Source organism: Nyctibius grandis, chromosome 8 (assembly GCF_013368605.1).
Source record: "Nyctibius grandis isolate bNycGra1 chromosome 8, bNycGra1.pri, whole genome shotgun sequence".
Classification (NCBI taxonomy): domain Eukaryota; kingdom Metazoa; phylum Chordata; class Aves; order Nyctibiiformes; family Nyctibiidae; genus Nyctibius; species Nyctibius grandis.
In genome coordinates this window covers 5,229,369-5,245,388 of record NC_090665.1, presented here as the reverse complement: position 1 = coordinate 5,245,388, position 16,020 = coordinate 5,229,369, and the positions used below count along the sequence as shown (strand labels likewise).

General features: G+C 44.3%; 2 protein-coding genes across 4 annotated transcripts in view; one reads left to right on the top strand and one right to left on the bottom strand.

Moving 5' to 3' along the window:
* PRKCI (protein kinase C iota) overlaps nucleotides 1-11,724 on the bottom strand; it is a 29,230-nt gene extending 17,506 nt beyond the window's left edge. Inside the window, exons 1-2 of the mRNA XM_068406248.1 lie at nucleotides 11,499-11,724; nucleotides 3,649-3,770 (exon numbers count right to left, since the gene is read on the bottom strand). Coding sequence (XP_068262349.1) covers nucleotides 3,649-3,770; nucleotides 11,499-11,614 — 238 coding nt within the window. The 5' untranslated portion in view covers nucleotides 11,615-11,724. The remainder of the gene's footprint in view (nucleotides 1-3,648; nucleotides 3,771-11,498) is intronic.
* Nucleotides 11,725-15,159: 3,435 nt separating this feature from the next.
* PHC3 (polyhomeotic homolog 3) overlaps nucleotides 15,160-16,020 on the top strand; it is a 31,834-nt gene continuing 30,973 nt past the window's right edge. For all 3 annotated transcript variants that reach the window (XM_068405943.1, XM_068405942.1, XM_068405944.1), the window contains exon 1: nucleotides 15,160-15,202. The gene's annotated coding sequence lies outside the window, so the exon portion shown is untranslated. The remainder of the gene's footprint in view (nucleotides 15,203-16,020) is intronic.

The window sequence follows — 16,020 nt, the reverse complement described above, 5'->3', positions numbered from 1 at the left end:
TGCATCTAAAGACTTCGTTGATATTTTAACTGATTTCCCGAGTGTCTCAGTGTTTGGGAACTGCTACAAACACTGAAAAGAACAGCCATGCAACAAAACGTTTTCGTCAGTGTCTGAGGCAGATTAGTAACATTATAAAAAAGTTATTTGAAACATGTTTAAAGCAATGTTGAATCTGAATCATCACTGCCCCAAAGAAAATACTTCTGGTTATTAGTTGAACCTTTTTTCCTCCCCCTCCATCTACACGAGATGTTCTGTGCAAGAACAAAGGATTTACCTCTGCCTGCTTGTACTCCAGCATGTGAGCAGAACAAGCTGCTTTCTAGCCAAAATGCCATACGGCAAGTCTACCGTCATATAACGTTTCCAATTTTTAACAGGAATACCACTTTCCACACCGTTAAGTGGTAAACTGGTTGTGGGTAACTGAACTGGAGGAAGGCAGAACAATTTCTGTCTCAGCTGAACTGGATCTAATCTGAAAGTGCTACTGCTTTGAGTCTTCAGTCAATACCATGGTTTGAAAGCTAACTAGCAACAGTATTAACTATTCTCTTTTTGTTTTGTACTACAAGATAGCAAAATTTATACAGGCGTTGCTAAGGCTTTTCAGTAGAACCATGCACCTAGCAGGCAGGGGGACATTTAAAACTCACCCTACAAAAGTTTTTCCAGTTAATTTGTTTTGTTTCTAATATATACATTCTTTTCTATTGCTAAAATAATAGTAATAGATTTAAACTGTCCATTTGCAGCATTCTCTCTTTATTTTTTCCTGCATGTCATAATCCTCAAAACTATTCTTTTAAGCCAGCTGTAGTCATCTTTCACCACACTGCCTCCCCCCTACAATTAGCCTATCTGGACATCAAACTGCCTGTCCACTGCATAAACTCACACAGTGCAGAGCATGGCAGGAGGAGAAGGAACAGCTATATCTATTCAGACTCACTATAAGAATCAACAAACCAGTTTTTCTTCATTTGTTTCTGACACCTGTGCAAACAGTTTTGTGTTTCTTTTTGGCAGAAGAAAAGGAGGCTCAAGAACAGACACCGTGCTTCAAACTAGGAACAGAAGGTTTATAGATTTAAAGTTTCATACTAATGTCTGACTCACACATGAGGCTTTTTACTGGTGATCCCAACTTAGCTGACAATGGCAATAGTTGATCCTCTCCAACAATGCTCTCAGACTCAGTTTCACTTTAAAAATCTAAAGGGGGTAACACAAGTCTTAATGCACGAGTGTTTTTAGTGGTGACTAGGTATATAAAACAGATGAGCTACAAATGCTCCTTCAACAAGATCAGACTAGTAAGAATTTTGCAGCTATCTAAAGAAAGCTGAGATAAAGTGTCAGAAAATGTTTACTTTTGAATTATATAGCAAGAAACAACAGACTGAACACAAACACAAGGCTAGTTTCATCCTAGAATACATTTCACAAGACAGAGAAGATGAACTGACTGCACTCATATAAAACAGAAATTTGTCTAAAATCAAATTAAATTAATTCCATTTTCCAGTTGAATCCAAAAATTTAAGTGATTCCACTCAACTAAATTAGGTCTGCCTTTGTGCGCCATACCTCTGTGAAACAAAAATAGTTATACAAGATGGTCTGCATCCTGCAAAGGCTAAAAAGACATGGAGTAAATGACAAACAAAAACCTCAGTGACTAGGTAAAGCTTGTTTAGTCACATACTGACTAAATTGCTTGATCAGATACATAGTGAAAAAACAGCCCAGACACCGTGTCTTGTCTTGTACTACAAGCAGCATGGATAACAAGCATCAGTTCACTGTACACACATTTCCTCATGCTACTATTAAAGAGTGAACTACAGTTTTAGTGAAGAGGATGCAGTACAGGAATTTTCCAAGAAAGCAAATGATGAGTTTCTAGAAAGAATACCAACTGAAAACACTAAAGATTGGCGGAGAGAGGAAGAGAGGAGGCAGGGGTCTTGGCAAGAAGCCACGAATTGTAGATACAAGAATTACTCATAATAAAGACAGAGGGATTTTTTTAAACACACTCTTCATCACCAGATTAACTTTTTTCTCTACTGACACTAAACTGGAAGTCAATGATTAAAGCAAACAAGGATTGCTTGTGAAAATTGAATCCTATGTGAATACATGAAAAAAAATTTAGTCTAGCAGCAGCATTCCTTTTTTTTCTTAAAACCTGTCTCTAAAGAGCAGAAATTGAAACAGAACTGTTCCTCCAAGTAATCCATTGAATCTGCACAAAATTTTCCATAAATGTTTCATTAAGAAGTTACGTACTGCTTACTATGACTGACTCTCCCTCTTCAGTGAGAAGTCTACTATCCTCAAGAGAAAACAAAACAGCAAGCTTACTATGAAATAAACGTTCAACTCTGCAGAGAAGTTTGGTCATAAACATTGTTCATTTTACTTTACTGCATCTGCCTGGTGTAAATAACTTGGGAATGATGAGAGGAAGGAAATAAAAAAGATAAGAAAACCTGCTCAGATTCCCAAGACCACATAATCTTCAAGACGCGTGCCCATATAGCACTTCCAAAAATCAGCTTTGGTCCATGTTTAGCTTTAAGCTCTGGACATACTGACACTTGCCCAATTTTGAATGGGAAAGGTGTGAGAAGGGGGGGAAACAGTTCTATAAGCATTATTTGTGCTAATCACTGCATACAAATAATAATCACTGCCGACAAATCACTGCACATTATGGCCTTTTATGTATTGCATCAAGTACTTAGCATGCTAAAATAACTCAACAGCTATTTCATAATTCAGACATCTCTTTGGTGTAGCTCAAAACCTATGTGTGGAATATAGCAATTCCACAAAGAAAATAGGAACTACAAATAACCTTTTCAAAAAATTACTAATGTATACATCCAGCTCAGAACTGGACTACACATGTTAAGGAAAAAGGTGAACAAACTCTGAATTCTTTTCATCCAAGGTAAATTTTAACATGGATAATGTAAGCACTGTAAGAGGCGACAAGCGTTCTCAGCCAAGGCTGTTACTACTACATTTTGATGAAAAGCTACTTGGACAAGTAGTTTCTCTTTTAATAGTTAGGAAAAGTTTTACTAATAGTTATGTGTTAAGAGACTTTAAATTGCTAAAGTAACAGCTGATACAAACACTCAAAATATAATGGTTTTGGTTACACATACAACTCAACTACATATTAAACTGTATCAATACTGTAGATAAATACTGTAATTTGTATTTGTATTTGTTAGTTTAACTCTCAAAGATTTCAGACTTAATGGGAACCATGAGCTTCTTCAGCAGCATAAGGGAACACTTTCAATTTCCTTCCTAATAAATGCTAACATTGAATTTATATTTTGATAACCACTGAGTTTTAATTTATTTATTTCATAAAAAAAAGAGCTCTCCACGCTAAGTCATTTGAAACAACCACCTTTCCATTAAGATACACTTACAAAGGCATTGGATAGCCATTATTTATAGACTTACTATCTCTAAAACCTATTTATTAAGTATGTTTTATAAGCTTATCTTATGAAGGCAGAAGGAAAGAAAAAGTTGAAAGGGAGAGGAGAGCTAGAGAGCGGAGGAACATATTGATCAAATATTTGTCACAAGACCAAGCCCCAAGCACCGATTTACCTTCTTCATCAATCCATTTCATGGTGAAAAGCTGTTCATTGTCAAAGGAGCACATGTCTCGAACTTCATTGCACAGTCCCTCAAATGAGATGGAAGGTTCAAAATACGTTATCATGATGTCCCTGAGCAAAAGAAAAAATAAATCTGAGAAATTATACTGTGATATGTAGCATTTGATCATCACCTCTAATGCCCTCCATATAACACTAATGTAAAAAACATCCCTGCTGCAGCCCCCTAAAAAATAATCAAGTACTATTAGTAAACCATTAGCACATAAGTTCCCTTCCTGTAGCAAAGTCAGGCTCCAAGTGATTTTTATTACCAACTAACTTGACATTTCATCCTCCAGGTATCTGCTTAAGAAAAATTAAGATTTAAACATCCAAATAACTATGAAGTGAGTTGCAGCAGATACTAACCACACACAGAAATGAGATATATTATACCAGTGGAAACTGAAGAATTAAATGCTGCAAAAATTTGAAGACCATTATTAACATATTGCTGTTTTTACTTGCTCTTTAACAGTCATTTTGTTATTTGATATCAAAATGTTGTAACAATGTATACACCCCCAACTAAAGTTTGATTGTGTAGATGTTATGAAACATTAATGAAAATTACTGAACAGGTTTCCTAGCAGATTAGGGGGAACATTCCAAATATTGAAAGTACCTTTAAAAAGAAACCCATGATGCTTCACCATAATGATGGGGAAGGCAGACAGAGAGTCATATACTTAGAATTAGAACTTACTACTTTACTGTTTTGCAGGATGGGCATTTCTGTTATAATTAAGAGTTAGTTAACCTGGTGTTTTAAATATGTTAACATAAAATGCTGACCCATTGTCTTGGTATTTGCTGGGCTTTAAAGGGGCACTGGTGACCCAGGGCTGCAGTCCTTCAAACAAAGGATTTCAGAGATACAGTTCAGAGGAAGGTGGAGGAAAAAAGAGAGAAGGCTGTTTACAACACTGCTCTTCAAACATCTCATGTAAGCCCAATGTTTGAGCTCAGAGACTAATCTTCCCATAAAAACCTCAGCTAGTTGGGATTTGTTGCAGTTGGTGTCAGCCACCAGCACTACTTGGTGGTGGTGGTAGGGGAATTGAAGCAACAGACAAAATTTCTATCTGGCCAAAATTCACATCAACATAACTACCACACTGAAGTGTACACATGGAGCAAGTTAAACATCTTTAAATCATCTTGTGCATGGGCAGAGTTGTATCAAGTACGTGACTTAACATAACATACCGTGGTCACTGAACCTGAACCGCTTTCAGGAGCGGCAGAGAACACACGATACAAATGCCTGCCTGAGGCTCCTTTAAGTTCAGCATGAATAAAATAAACTAGCAATTTCTAAGCACTCTAGAAGAACAGCTAGCCTACTTCTGGATTTATGAGCATGATCAGAGGCAGCTTAATTAGGGGAAAGACCAGTAAATGGGTAGGACAGTGAAATGACACCTCTTCAATAATCTGAATAAAGCAGTCAAAAAAGCTGCTACATTATTTGGTTGAGGAATTGCTCCTCTTCTTTCCACACGAGACAAAATGCAAGACAAAACAATATCTGGACCCCAGTATTTGGGCACAGTACAGTACTTTGGGGAAACGGGGCTTCGTTTGAAACACCCAATTGCACCCATCCCACAAGGCACGCTGTGCTCTCTGCGGCACGAAGGCCTCCCCTTGCATCCTCTCTCAAAACGCACAAACTGTGAACCCAACGCCAGTGTTTGGCGCTACAAACTTGGTCTGATTTAGCAGCACATTGCTGTTACAGACACGCAGGCATCAACCAAAGAGAATCCACGAGGCTGTATTAGGAGGCAAAGTCTTAACCTGTATTTCCTGTTTTTCAGGGAAGGAAATAAGGCCCTGCTTACCTAGCACCCTCACTGATTCTGTGCTAAAGTTTACCGTCCCCTCATTTATTCACATCTCAGCGCAGATATATTCACTTTGGAATAATTTCTTAAACAAAAGTTAGGTTCTGAAGGGCAATGAGAAGTCAGAGATAAGTATTTCAATTATTGCAGTTTATTTTGTGATTGAACTAGTCAGTAATGGGAGAGGGTATGTTAACAGCAGCAGTGACTACATGACTGCGATGGTGAGACAAGCAAGAAGAGTTAGATGACAGATCGCAATCCTGAGAGACAGTAATCACTGATGCTCAAGCAAAAACTAAAGATTAAAAAAAATTAATAAAACCTCTTCAGCAGTTTTTCAAATTCAATAATTCAAGTCCACTCGAAATAGATTTATTTGTACTACAGTGAACAGAAAAACTCACAATGTTAAGAGGTACTGAACAGCCTAGGAATCCCTCTGTATCTATAAAGTAAAAGCTGGTACCAATTGAAAAAAACTCCTCCTACTTGTTGCTACCTTCAAGTGGCAAAATAGTTGCCCTTCAAATAAAAGGGGAGCTTAATTATTTCAGAATTTAAGCACATTCTCTAAAATACTACCCTGATACCCCCAACAGGACATGTATCAGACAGGTATTAAATACATTTGGAGGATCTTACCGTCTCTGTTGTAACAAACACTAATCGGTCTTTCAGAGAACCCTAGCCAACAGCAATATTAAAAAAAATGTACGTAAGTGTGAATAAGGTTCTACAAGCAACATCTAGCACACTTTTCCTAGAGATGTGAAGCCAGCTTTAGGTAACACAGAAACTGAAAGATTACTGGTCTTTCTACGAGCTTTATTTTGCCATTTTAACTATACTGATGACACTGACATTTTCTACTGAGACAGGTCTCGAGTGGTTCTGTTGTCACACCTTTGCATTATATGGTGTTTTCTTGCACCTAACATCGCACTGACAACATCTTCATCAGGAAAAAGCTGTACTTGCTCAAGCTAAGACAAAGTTAAACTCTACTGAGAAGAAATTTGTCATTTTAAACAAAAACGAGTAGACTAAGTTAAAGAACAAAGGAAAGTTAATGCAGACCATAGCCTGCTGCCTTGCATGAAAAAATACAAAATGCTTTCTTTCCACTCAGATGTGGGAAAAAAATTCTTGACAACAGCCCTTTCCTTCTGATGAAGATAAGCTTATGCACTGCTTTTAATAAGCATGTTCGTTATAAAGCTGTTCTAAGGCATAATGTCCTTATTTGTCTCCTCATGACACACACAGGGAATTAGAATAAAATCTGATTCAAGCACACCCTTTGCACCACCACATTTGGATGTGTCAATTAACTCTTACTATGGAAGCACCAGGTTTTTTAGGATTTGTTTTAGTACTATTATAATAGGTCTTAATCAGGGACCTGTGAGTAGGAAACATGCAAATAAACCAGACAGTACTTGTCCTGAATTACTTTCAGTTAAAATGTTGTCATTTGTATCTCCCATAAATATTAATAAAGGATCATTTTATTCATACTAATAAAAGGCCTACCTGAATCAATATCCTGCAAATGTAAGAATCAGTAAAAGATAAACCACAGGAAGACTGAGAAAATGCAAATGGTAAATCTGAACACAAACACCAGAGAACAGATTTTAAATATCTCTAGAAGACCATGAACCTCATCACTATCTTCCCCACCTTTCCCAAGACCAAACAGCTTTTCTCATGCATTCTCTTTTACAGATCATCCAACAGTCATAACATCCTTTAACAAAAAAAAACACCTACAACCAACCAAATAAACAAAACAAAAAAAAACAATGTCAAGAGTTAAACACAATTCAATATCCATATCTTATTTTTCACTCTGAGCTTAAACTTCTTTGAGAGAACAATCCACTGTTAAGAACAGAGACTAGTGCTCTACGTTTTTCCATCGGCAGCCTAATATAGCTAACAGATATTATGTATGTGCAAATATACATAATCACATATTATCTACATATCCACACATTTATCACACACCTGCGTCAGTCATTAAGGCTTTTGATAATGTCTAATTATAGTTCACTGAAATTAACTCAGACAAGACTCCTGGAGAATTCTGCTGTTTCAGTATCGTTGCAGTACCATAAGGTGCAGGCACTGCCATTCGGAACAACTCAAAGCATCTCTTTCCCCAGTGGAAGTCTGAGGTCTCAAATCGCCTGCTCCCGCAACCTGTTTTACTGCAAAAAATGTATCACCAGAAAATTAAATCAATGTTGAAACTGCAAGAAGGAGTGAAAATGTGTTCATAAGCTTAAACCAAAGCTTTCATAAGCTGAACACTCTCCTCTATGGAACTTGACCCTCAACAGACAATGAAAGACATTGAGCTGAAGAATCGAACAGAAAGTGCTCAAGAAGAAGAATAATGTAAAGAAAGGATGCGAGAACTCAAAAAATTCTTAAGAAATTAATTTCCTGGAAATATTTCTGGAGGTACATTTTGATTTTACAATTAAAATCGGATTTTTTTTTTCCCTCCACTCAGGTAAATGTGTTAACATTAATAAAAGAAGCAAGTTTAACATGAGAGGACTGTCAGGAGTATTCTTCATTTGAACCAAATCAAACTGAAGGTGGGCAAAGCACTGGTAACCTATGCCTTTAACCATATTATAAGTCTAACCTATGTTACAGCCTACACAGTTAAAACAGTGCAAAATCCATGTCAGGCACTGAAAGAACGCAAGCTAGCAGTTCTAATCATGGCAGAAAAACGGTTCAAGTTTGTTGTTCGTTTGGTTTTGTTTCTTTTTTTAAATGAACATCATTAAAATTCTCCAGGACTGCTAGTGCACAAGCAGTGTATTATTCCTGCCTGTTCTCTACTGCTACAAGGCAACCCTCCCCATATGTATTAATGATATAATAGCTTCTTGTACTGAACTGACAAAAAGCACCTACAACAAATGAGATAAGACAAAAGGTAAACTTTGAATAATATTAGAAAGCTGAAATGGTTGTAATTACAGATGCTGTTCGGTGCCACACGTTTGAAGCTGCTGCATGTTGTTAGTGTATCAACAGAAAAGTATGTAAACATTTGGTGTAATAAATTCAACTCCTAAGAACTCAGGAACCTCTATTACATACACGGCACAGATTACGGTAACTCTTTAAAACAGATAAGACTATTTTCAGCATTTTAAACAGCCAGCCTTATGAGAAAGATAAGCATGGCTTACCCGAGAGAAGGAAATACGTGGACAAACTCAACCTAATGCCCTAATTTCCAAGTCTCTGCGAATTCCCATCCTCTTGTTCTCATGATCTCTGTTTGTTTTAGGAAAATTTTCCTTCCTGGTTTTACATACTTGATGAATTTAAGATAAAGAATTACCATTGCACGGTTGAATGAAACAAAGACCCTTCAAAGAGTTCTTCATGAAAGTCTTTGTCTTGGCTGAGAAAAGCAATTAGGCTCTGGGCCAGACTAAGGGATGTTTTGGGGACTGAGGTTCGGCTCTTTGCTCTCGGTCAGTAAGCGCGGTGTCTCGAGCCCCAGGCCAGTATCCTGACTATCAGATTCCCAAGCATTTCAAGAACAAATCTGCTCTTCTGAGTTGCAGGGTTTTTTTCTTTAACCAGAAACTCCTTCTGGAAGTTGAAAAGACCTTCCTAGCAAGACTTTCACAGTACCTTCTACAACCCACTTAAGTGTTTCTATTAAAACGAAATTAAGAGAGATTAACATTTCCTGATTAACACTATTCCTCATTAAATCCTCTATCCAGCTCTAATCTTGAGACAGTTTATTTGATGAAAAGGGAAAATGCTGCCTTTGATATCACCGTTTAGATCCTCAGTCTGCAAGTGGTTTCAGTGTAAGTGAAGGTAAAGTGTTTTGCTTCGATACCCACTTCTTGATAGTGCTGATCTGAGAAGCGGGCATGAGGCCTTCTGTTGTAAGAAAGTAGAGACAATAATTTGTTTAGATCTCAAAACAAATCACAACTAAGGCATTCAGCTTGTTAGTTTGTTGGTATTCACGATGGTTAACCAACACCCTGTATGACTCAGTGCCATTATTAAATGATAACTGCATTAAGAGGTAAAAAGTCAATAGATGAGATTCAAAAGAAACATTCCAGTGTCTGTGCAAATTATTACCTAATATTTAAAGTGTCATGAGCCAGCATTCCCGTCCAATGTAGCAGTTTTCTTCCTCACTCCCACAACCTCTGTTCTTGCACCATAGCCTCCCTGTGCTAAAGCAAGAATTCATGTGATTGCATGTGGAAATGATCAAGATTAAAACTGACCCAGCAGAAGTAAACTAAACTGTTTTAACCCAGAACAGTTCCCACTTTAGTTCACTGCCCGACCAAATTAACACTTCTGCCAGCTAATAGCCATCAGCATCTCCATGTCCTTGAGAAATGGTGGATTAAAGGGACTGTAAAACAAAGAGCTTAGAATTTTACATATTATTAATTTGACAGTGTTTCACATGTCCTTTAAAACCACAGACTGTGCCAGTCTCTACTGTACTTCTACAGACTTTTGTCAAGAAAAGCCCCAAAGCTGACACAAGCCAGAAATCAAATACAGTAGCAAATACCAAATGCTCAGCATGGTTTCTACACCTCTTCTTAAAATTATAAAGCTAGAGATACCAGATAGTAAATACTGTAAGTGTAATAAATCTTTTCTTTTACTTAATACAGATAACTGGAAGAAAGCTGTCGAGAGTATCATGTGTTAAATCTTAATCCAAAAATGCAGCCTACATTTTTTTCTGCTTAGATCACCTCCTCTCAAACTTAATGGCCCAATGAACCACTCTCAACCCTTGCACTCAAACTTGGGAAGTTAGGTCCTGTAACTGTTACTATTTAATAGGGGACTGTGAAGCCAAAGTAGAACACTTCTCCTGACTTACAGGTTATTGCTGCAGAGCCATTGAATTACACCAGCAAAATTCAGATTTTCATTGTGCAGACCTCCAGCATATTTATTTTTTTTACAGCAGAAGCATAACTGACAGTAGACGGCGGCTTAGTTACCATTCACAGACTCCCTTGGAAGTCGCTCAGTCCCTGGGAAACAGCCTAAAAACTGATGAAAAAGGTTTTTCATCTGAACGCCCTCTTCTTTTAGACCTGAGTATCACTTAACACGCAGAGCCCAGGACCAAAGCTGCACCTGAACATATTTTTTTAAGCATGAATTTTGGCACGTGTCCCCCGATCAAGTGTTAGGAAGGAATACGCATTTATTACTGGCTGCAGGTAAACAACCAGGGGGGGCGTGGGAAGCCGGGTGAGCAGGGCAGAGGAGGCCCCTCAGGTTCATCCTTGTTTACCGGGAAGGCACCGCAGCAGGACGGAGACCCGGCGGCGCCCAGCCCGTCCCAGCCCCCCGGTGAAAGCCGACCCCCGGGAGAGGCTCCTCCGAGCACAAGCCCCGCTAGCCTCACCCCGGTGCAGAGCAGCACTCGAAAGCCGTTTTAACGCGGTTGTTTAGTTGTGAGGTTTTTTTTTTTTCTTCCCTCTTTTTCTTTTCCCCTACAAGTTAAATGGACATTCAGGACTCGAGATCTTAACGTTACGGCGAGTGCACCGAAAACCTGCTGCTGGAGAGATCTCGGACGGTACGAGCCCCCACTGACAGAAGCCCTGGCAAGGCGGACAGCCGGCCTTCGCTTCAGCCACCGGCGGAGAGCCGGGCGTGTCCTCCGCACCCCGGCACCAGAGGGGAGCCCGCCCGAGCACCCCCAACACACCAGCGGCTCCTTCAGACCCGAGGCTGGGCACCGCCGCTCCGAGGTACAGGGCAGGGCCGCGCCGGGCCCGCGCCCAGCCGCGGCCCCGCCCCGGGCGCTGGCAACAGCCTCTCCTCATGCCGGCCGCCGCCTCGCCGCCTGCCCGGGCCCCACGTCCCGTCCCCGGGGCTCCGCGCCCTCACTCACCCCTTGTAGTAGGCTTTCACCCGGACCTGGTGGGCGCTGTCGCCGCCGAGGCCGCCCCCTCCGCCGCCCGGAGCCGACATGGTGCTGTTGCCACTGCTGTCCCGCTGTGTCGGCATCCCCCCGCTTCGGCGGGCGGCACCGCCCGGGCCGGCGGGCGAGGGGAGGGGAGGGCAGCGCTGAGGGAGCGGGAGGCGGCGGCGGCTGCGCGACCCCCGTCGCGCGCCGCCGTCCCTCGAGCGCGCCGCGGTCCCGCCCCCTCCTCACGGCGCCAGCCTGGGGCGGGCGGGACCACGGTTGGGGGGGGGACCACCGGGAAGGAGCAGGGGGAGAGCGCGGAGCCGTGCGGGACGGCGCGGGAGGGGAGCACGGACCGTCCCGCAGCAAGAAGGAGGAGCCGCTCCGGGAGCGGCCGGTCAGCAGCTCTGCCAGCGGGGAGGGCGGGCGCCACGCCTCGTGTGTGTCTCCCCCCCCGCGCGCTCCGTGGGCTCTTCCCTACGGGACTCCGGCGCACACCTGTGGAGCGGAATGCTCCACGCCGAGGCGGAAGGGGGGAGGCGGCGGCGGCGCAGATGCACCCGGGATCCCCGTAGCGAAGCCGCCGGAGCCGGTCGCTCCACGTGAGGCGGGCCAGGAGCCACCCGATGGCCCCTCTTCTCCCTTCCTCGCGCCCGGAGCGGGGGCGCGCACTGCGGTCTCCCCGCCGCTTGGTACGGCCCGCCGCGAGGCATGCTGGGACTGCTGCGCGGCAGCGCGGCCCTGGCGCCGGCGCGGCGGGAGGACGGCGGGGCAGCGCCGGTCAGGTGCGGGAGCCGCGGCCGGCGGCAGCGGGCAGCCCGGCGGCTGCGGTGGCTGAGCCGGGGCTGCCGGAACGCCTCTATCGAGTTCTAGGTGCCTGGGCTCTTTTAGGAGCGGCTCGTCCTGCAGGGCTTCACCACAGCCGGAGCTGCGCTCAGGGGAGGGCGAAGGAGGAGAACCCGTCACCACTGGGGTACAGATAAGACCATCCTCCTCCTGAGGCTGAAAGGGCCAGCAGGGCCTGTGGCGGTTCTCTGCGGAGAGCAGCTGCGCTGTCTGTGCACCAGGATCCCCAGCTGGGCTGTCACCTAGAACCAAACCCGCCGCTACCATCTGAGCGTCAGGAGAAATGGCCTTGGGCACGTCTGACTGTGCTCCTTCGCCATCAGTTTCACACCACGACTCCTCCCCTAGTTCTGTCACTACCAACCTGACTGGAGAGGTGCCACAGAAAATCCATGACGTTAAACAAACCCATTTCAAAAGCAGCGTGCTGCCCTTCGCAGCCAGCGCGGAGCTGTTCAGCAGCGATGGCAATGCATTTCCTACAACTAGTGTCGACTTAAATTATTTTCTGTAAGAATTCTAAAGAATCCAGGCAATGTGCACTGCCCGCAAGACAGTACGTTCAGTTCAGGTGAAGCTTTAATTACCGTATATCAAATGGCTAAGGTATTTTTTAGGAAAGAAACCTGAAGGATGCTTTTTAACTAAGAAGGGGGATGGCTAACAACAGGTATTTTACTCCAACTGTTAATCATAAGCCACCTTATCCCAGCTTTGCCTATTTAAAATACATCCAACAGCTTCTTTGATAACATATATTTATATTGCCCAACTCTTCCCGAACACATAGATGTTTCTGTCAGTCCCAAGAAATAGGGAACCTTTGTTTTGTTATGTTATAGTAAAAACAATTCCTTTTTGGCACCCCCCCCTCCACGCTCCAATCAGCATCACATCAGGATGTTTGTATTAGAGCATGGTGGAGTTCAGCTTTTTCATGCTCAGTTACAAGCTGCCACATGAGCTCAGCACTTGCCAATCCACACACCTTGCTCTTTCCCGCATTTGTGATAAAATAACCTCATGCCCTATTTGCTGTTTACCTTAGGCGTGGTTACAAAGCACACAACTTTTTTCACATTACCTGACCTTCCTGCAGCAGTTTTTTTTTTTCCTGAAAAGAAAGTTATTTTCTCCACCCAGCTTCCACAGTCTCATATCCTTTTTGTACAACAGGAAGTACCTTGCTGTATCTGAACTCACCCGTACCTTGCACCAGAACTTCCAACATCTATTTCTATTTCCTACCAGATCTCCAAGAGTATTCCGGCATAAGTCTTCATTTTCCCTCCACCTCCTTCTTTTCTAACCTATGAAAATTCCTATTTTCTCCTACTGAATCATCGTATGATCTTTTAGAGAAACCAGGCATCCCCATTAGACCTGGTAAATTGTCACTACGTGTCACACGCAGTCCACCTGCGGTCAGTGTGACTGCTTCACCCTCCAACAGTTTAAGCTCATCTACAATGCTCTGGAAGGTATTTGCATTTTTTAAGATGCTTGCTGAGATTCTCCTTTTTGCAAAGTACTTGTCTATCCCAACTAGCTGCTGGACATCTGGCCATTTTTTTTTGTTCATGTCCAATTATCAGTTGGTGAAGCTGCACTGTGTGAGGAAACAGCAACCTAACTGCACAAAGAAGTATTGCTGAGTTACATTTTACTTTTTGTTCCTGCTGTTCTAAGATTTTCACCGATTTTGTTTGCATTCACACAACTGGTTCTGTGTCAAATATTTAAGTGTCATGAGCCAACACCCCTGTCCAACGTAGCAGTTTTATTCCTAACTCTCACTGCACTGAGCCACTTTCTTTCTGTATCTTTGGGAATACAAGCAACTTTACTAGTACACCTGGAGGCTAAGTAATAATGTTATGTAATTCTAAGATACAGAAGATTATTTCTTCAGGAAGACATTTCATGAAGAAGAGGGGTGAGGTGCCAAGTTTGTCAAGATGTCCCACATAAGATTTGAATTAGGCCTATGTGGTATTGTGGCTATTTGTCTTTCTGGAGGTGGGGTTTTGCTCATCTATGCCAGGTAATATGCAGCGGGTGCTAATTTCAGACAGGAATTAATGACATAATTCAATTCTAGTCAATTACGGTCAATTCAGAGAAGAGGCACTTTCCATTGCAAGGAAAGGCTCTGAGCCAGCATTTTGTAGGAAGGAACTGAAAGCTTGGCTAAAGGGACTAAAGGACTCCTCTGCTTCATGTTCCTCAGAGAAGTTAGAAGTTCACGACCAATGTTCTGGTTGGAGCTGTCGAGGTCCTTGAGCAGCCAATGTAGAAAAGCACTATGGGCAGGTACTTTCCTGATCTTAACCTCCCAACGGTACTCTCAAAACAGCATGTCTCAGCTCCTTCATTTTCCTACTGTAGCTAAATAATTAAAATAAGTAAAGCTAATTTGCCATTGGCCCTGGTAACGTACAGCCCCATTCCACCACTCCCACAGGAAAATTCAAATAAGTGTCCCCACTGCTGTGCTCAGCTGAACACACAGCACCGCACCACCGTGGGCCCTCGGGTAGGCCAGGCCCCTCATCCCACCCAGGCCGCTGCTCCTCACCACAACCTTCCTGCATTAATGTGATGCCAGTCGCCACCTCACCGCGACCCGACGGCTGTCCGGGAGGCTCCGGGGGCAGCCCAGGCCGGCTGCCGCCAGCCCGCACCCCGCCGCCGCCCCTCACCGACGACGCCACGCTCCACCGACAACATGGCGGCGGGCGCCGTCACGTGCCCGGCGCCGGCGGCGCCCAGCGCGGCTGCGCGGCACCTCCCCCTGAGGGAGGCGAGAAGATGGCGGAAGCGGAGTGAGCGGCTTGTCCGAGGCGAGTCTCCCGGCGGGACGCGCGGAGGAGGGGGAGCGGCAGCGGCAGGCCCCGGCCAGGCCGCGGCGGGGCGGGGCGCGTAGGCGGGGACCCGCGCCCTGACAGCGCCCCGGCGGCGGGCCGGCCCCGCGCGGGGAGCGGGTGCCTTCCCTCCGCTGCCGCCCGCCTTTCCTCCCTCCCCGGCGGCGGCCGGCGCCTGCGGGGCCGCTGGGGAAGGGGGGCGGCGGCGCGGGGCCGGAGCGCGGCTGCCGGTTGCGGCGGCGGCGGGGCTGGGCCGGGCGAGGCCGCGGCCCGGTGCGGGGGGTGAGGGGGCGGGTCGGCCCGGCCTGCGGCGGGGAGCGGCGGCCGCGGGGCCCTGCCGCTGCCTGCGGGGCAGCCCCGGGGCTCCCTCAGCGCGCCGGCGGCCCCGGCTGCCGGGCCCGGGCAGCCCCCGGGCTGGTGCCGCTCCGTGCCGCTTCACCAGCAAGTTGCACCGCGTGACGTGGGTTGTCTTTCCACGGAGGGGAGTTTTAAATTTCCTTTTTTTTTTTTTAATAAAACCCCACAGCCCCAAGGTTTGGGCGAGGTTGGCCTATATACTGTGGCCAGAGTGAAAGGGAAGACAGAGGATTTATTTCGGAGCCTTCAGTCACATACAAAAATGCCTGTAGGGATTAGACTTGGAGGAAATTTTCATTTATTTTCTGTGGTGTGTACCCTTGGAGTTGTAAGGAGAGGTCATGAATGGAAAGAATAAGAATGAACTGTATATGTAAAAAAAACACCAAACAAACCCACAACTGTTTTCAAATACCAGTTATGGTTGTAGATTGTCAGCA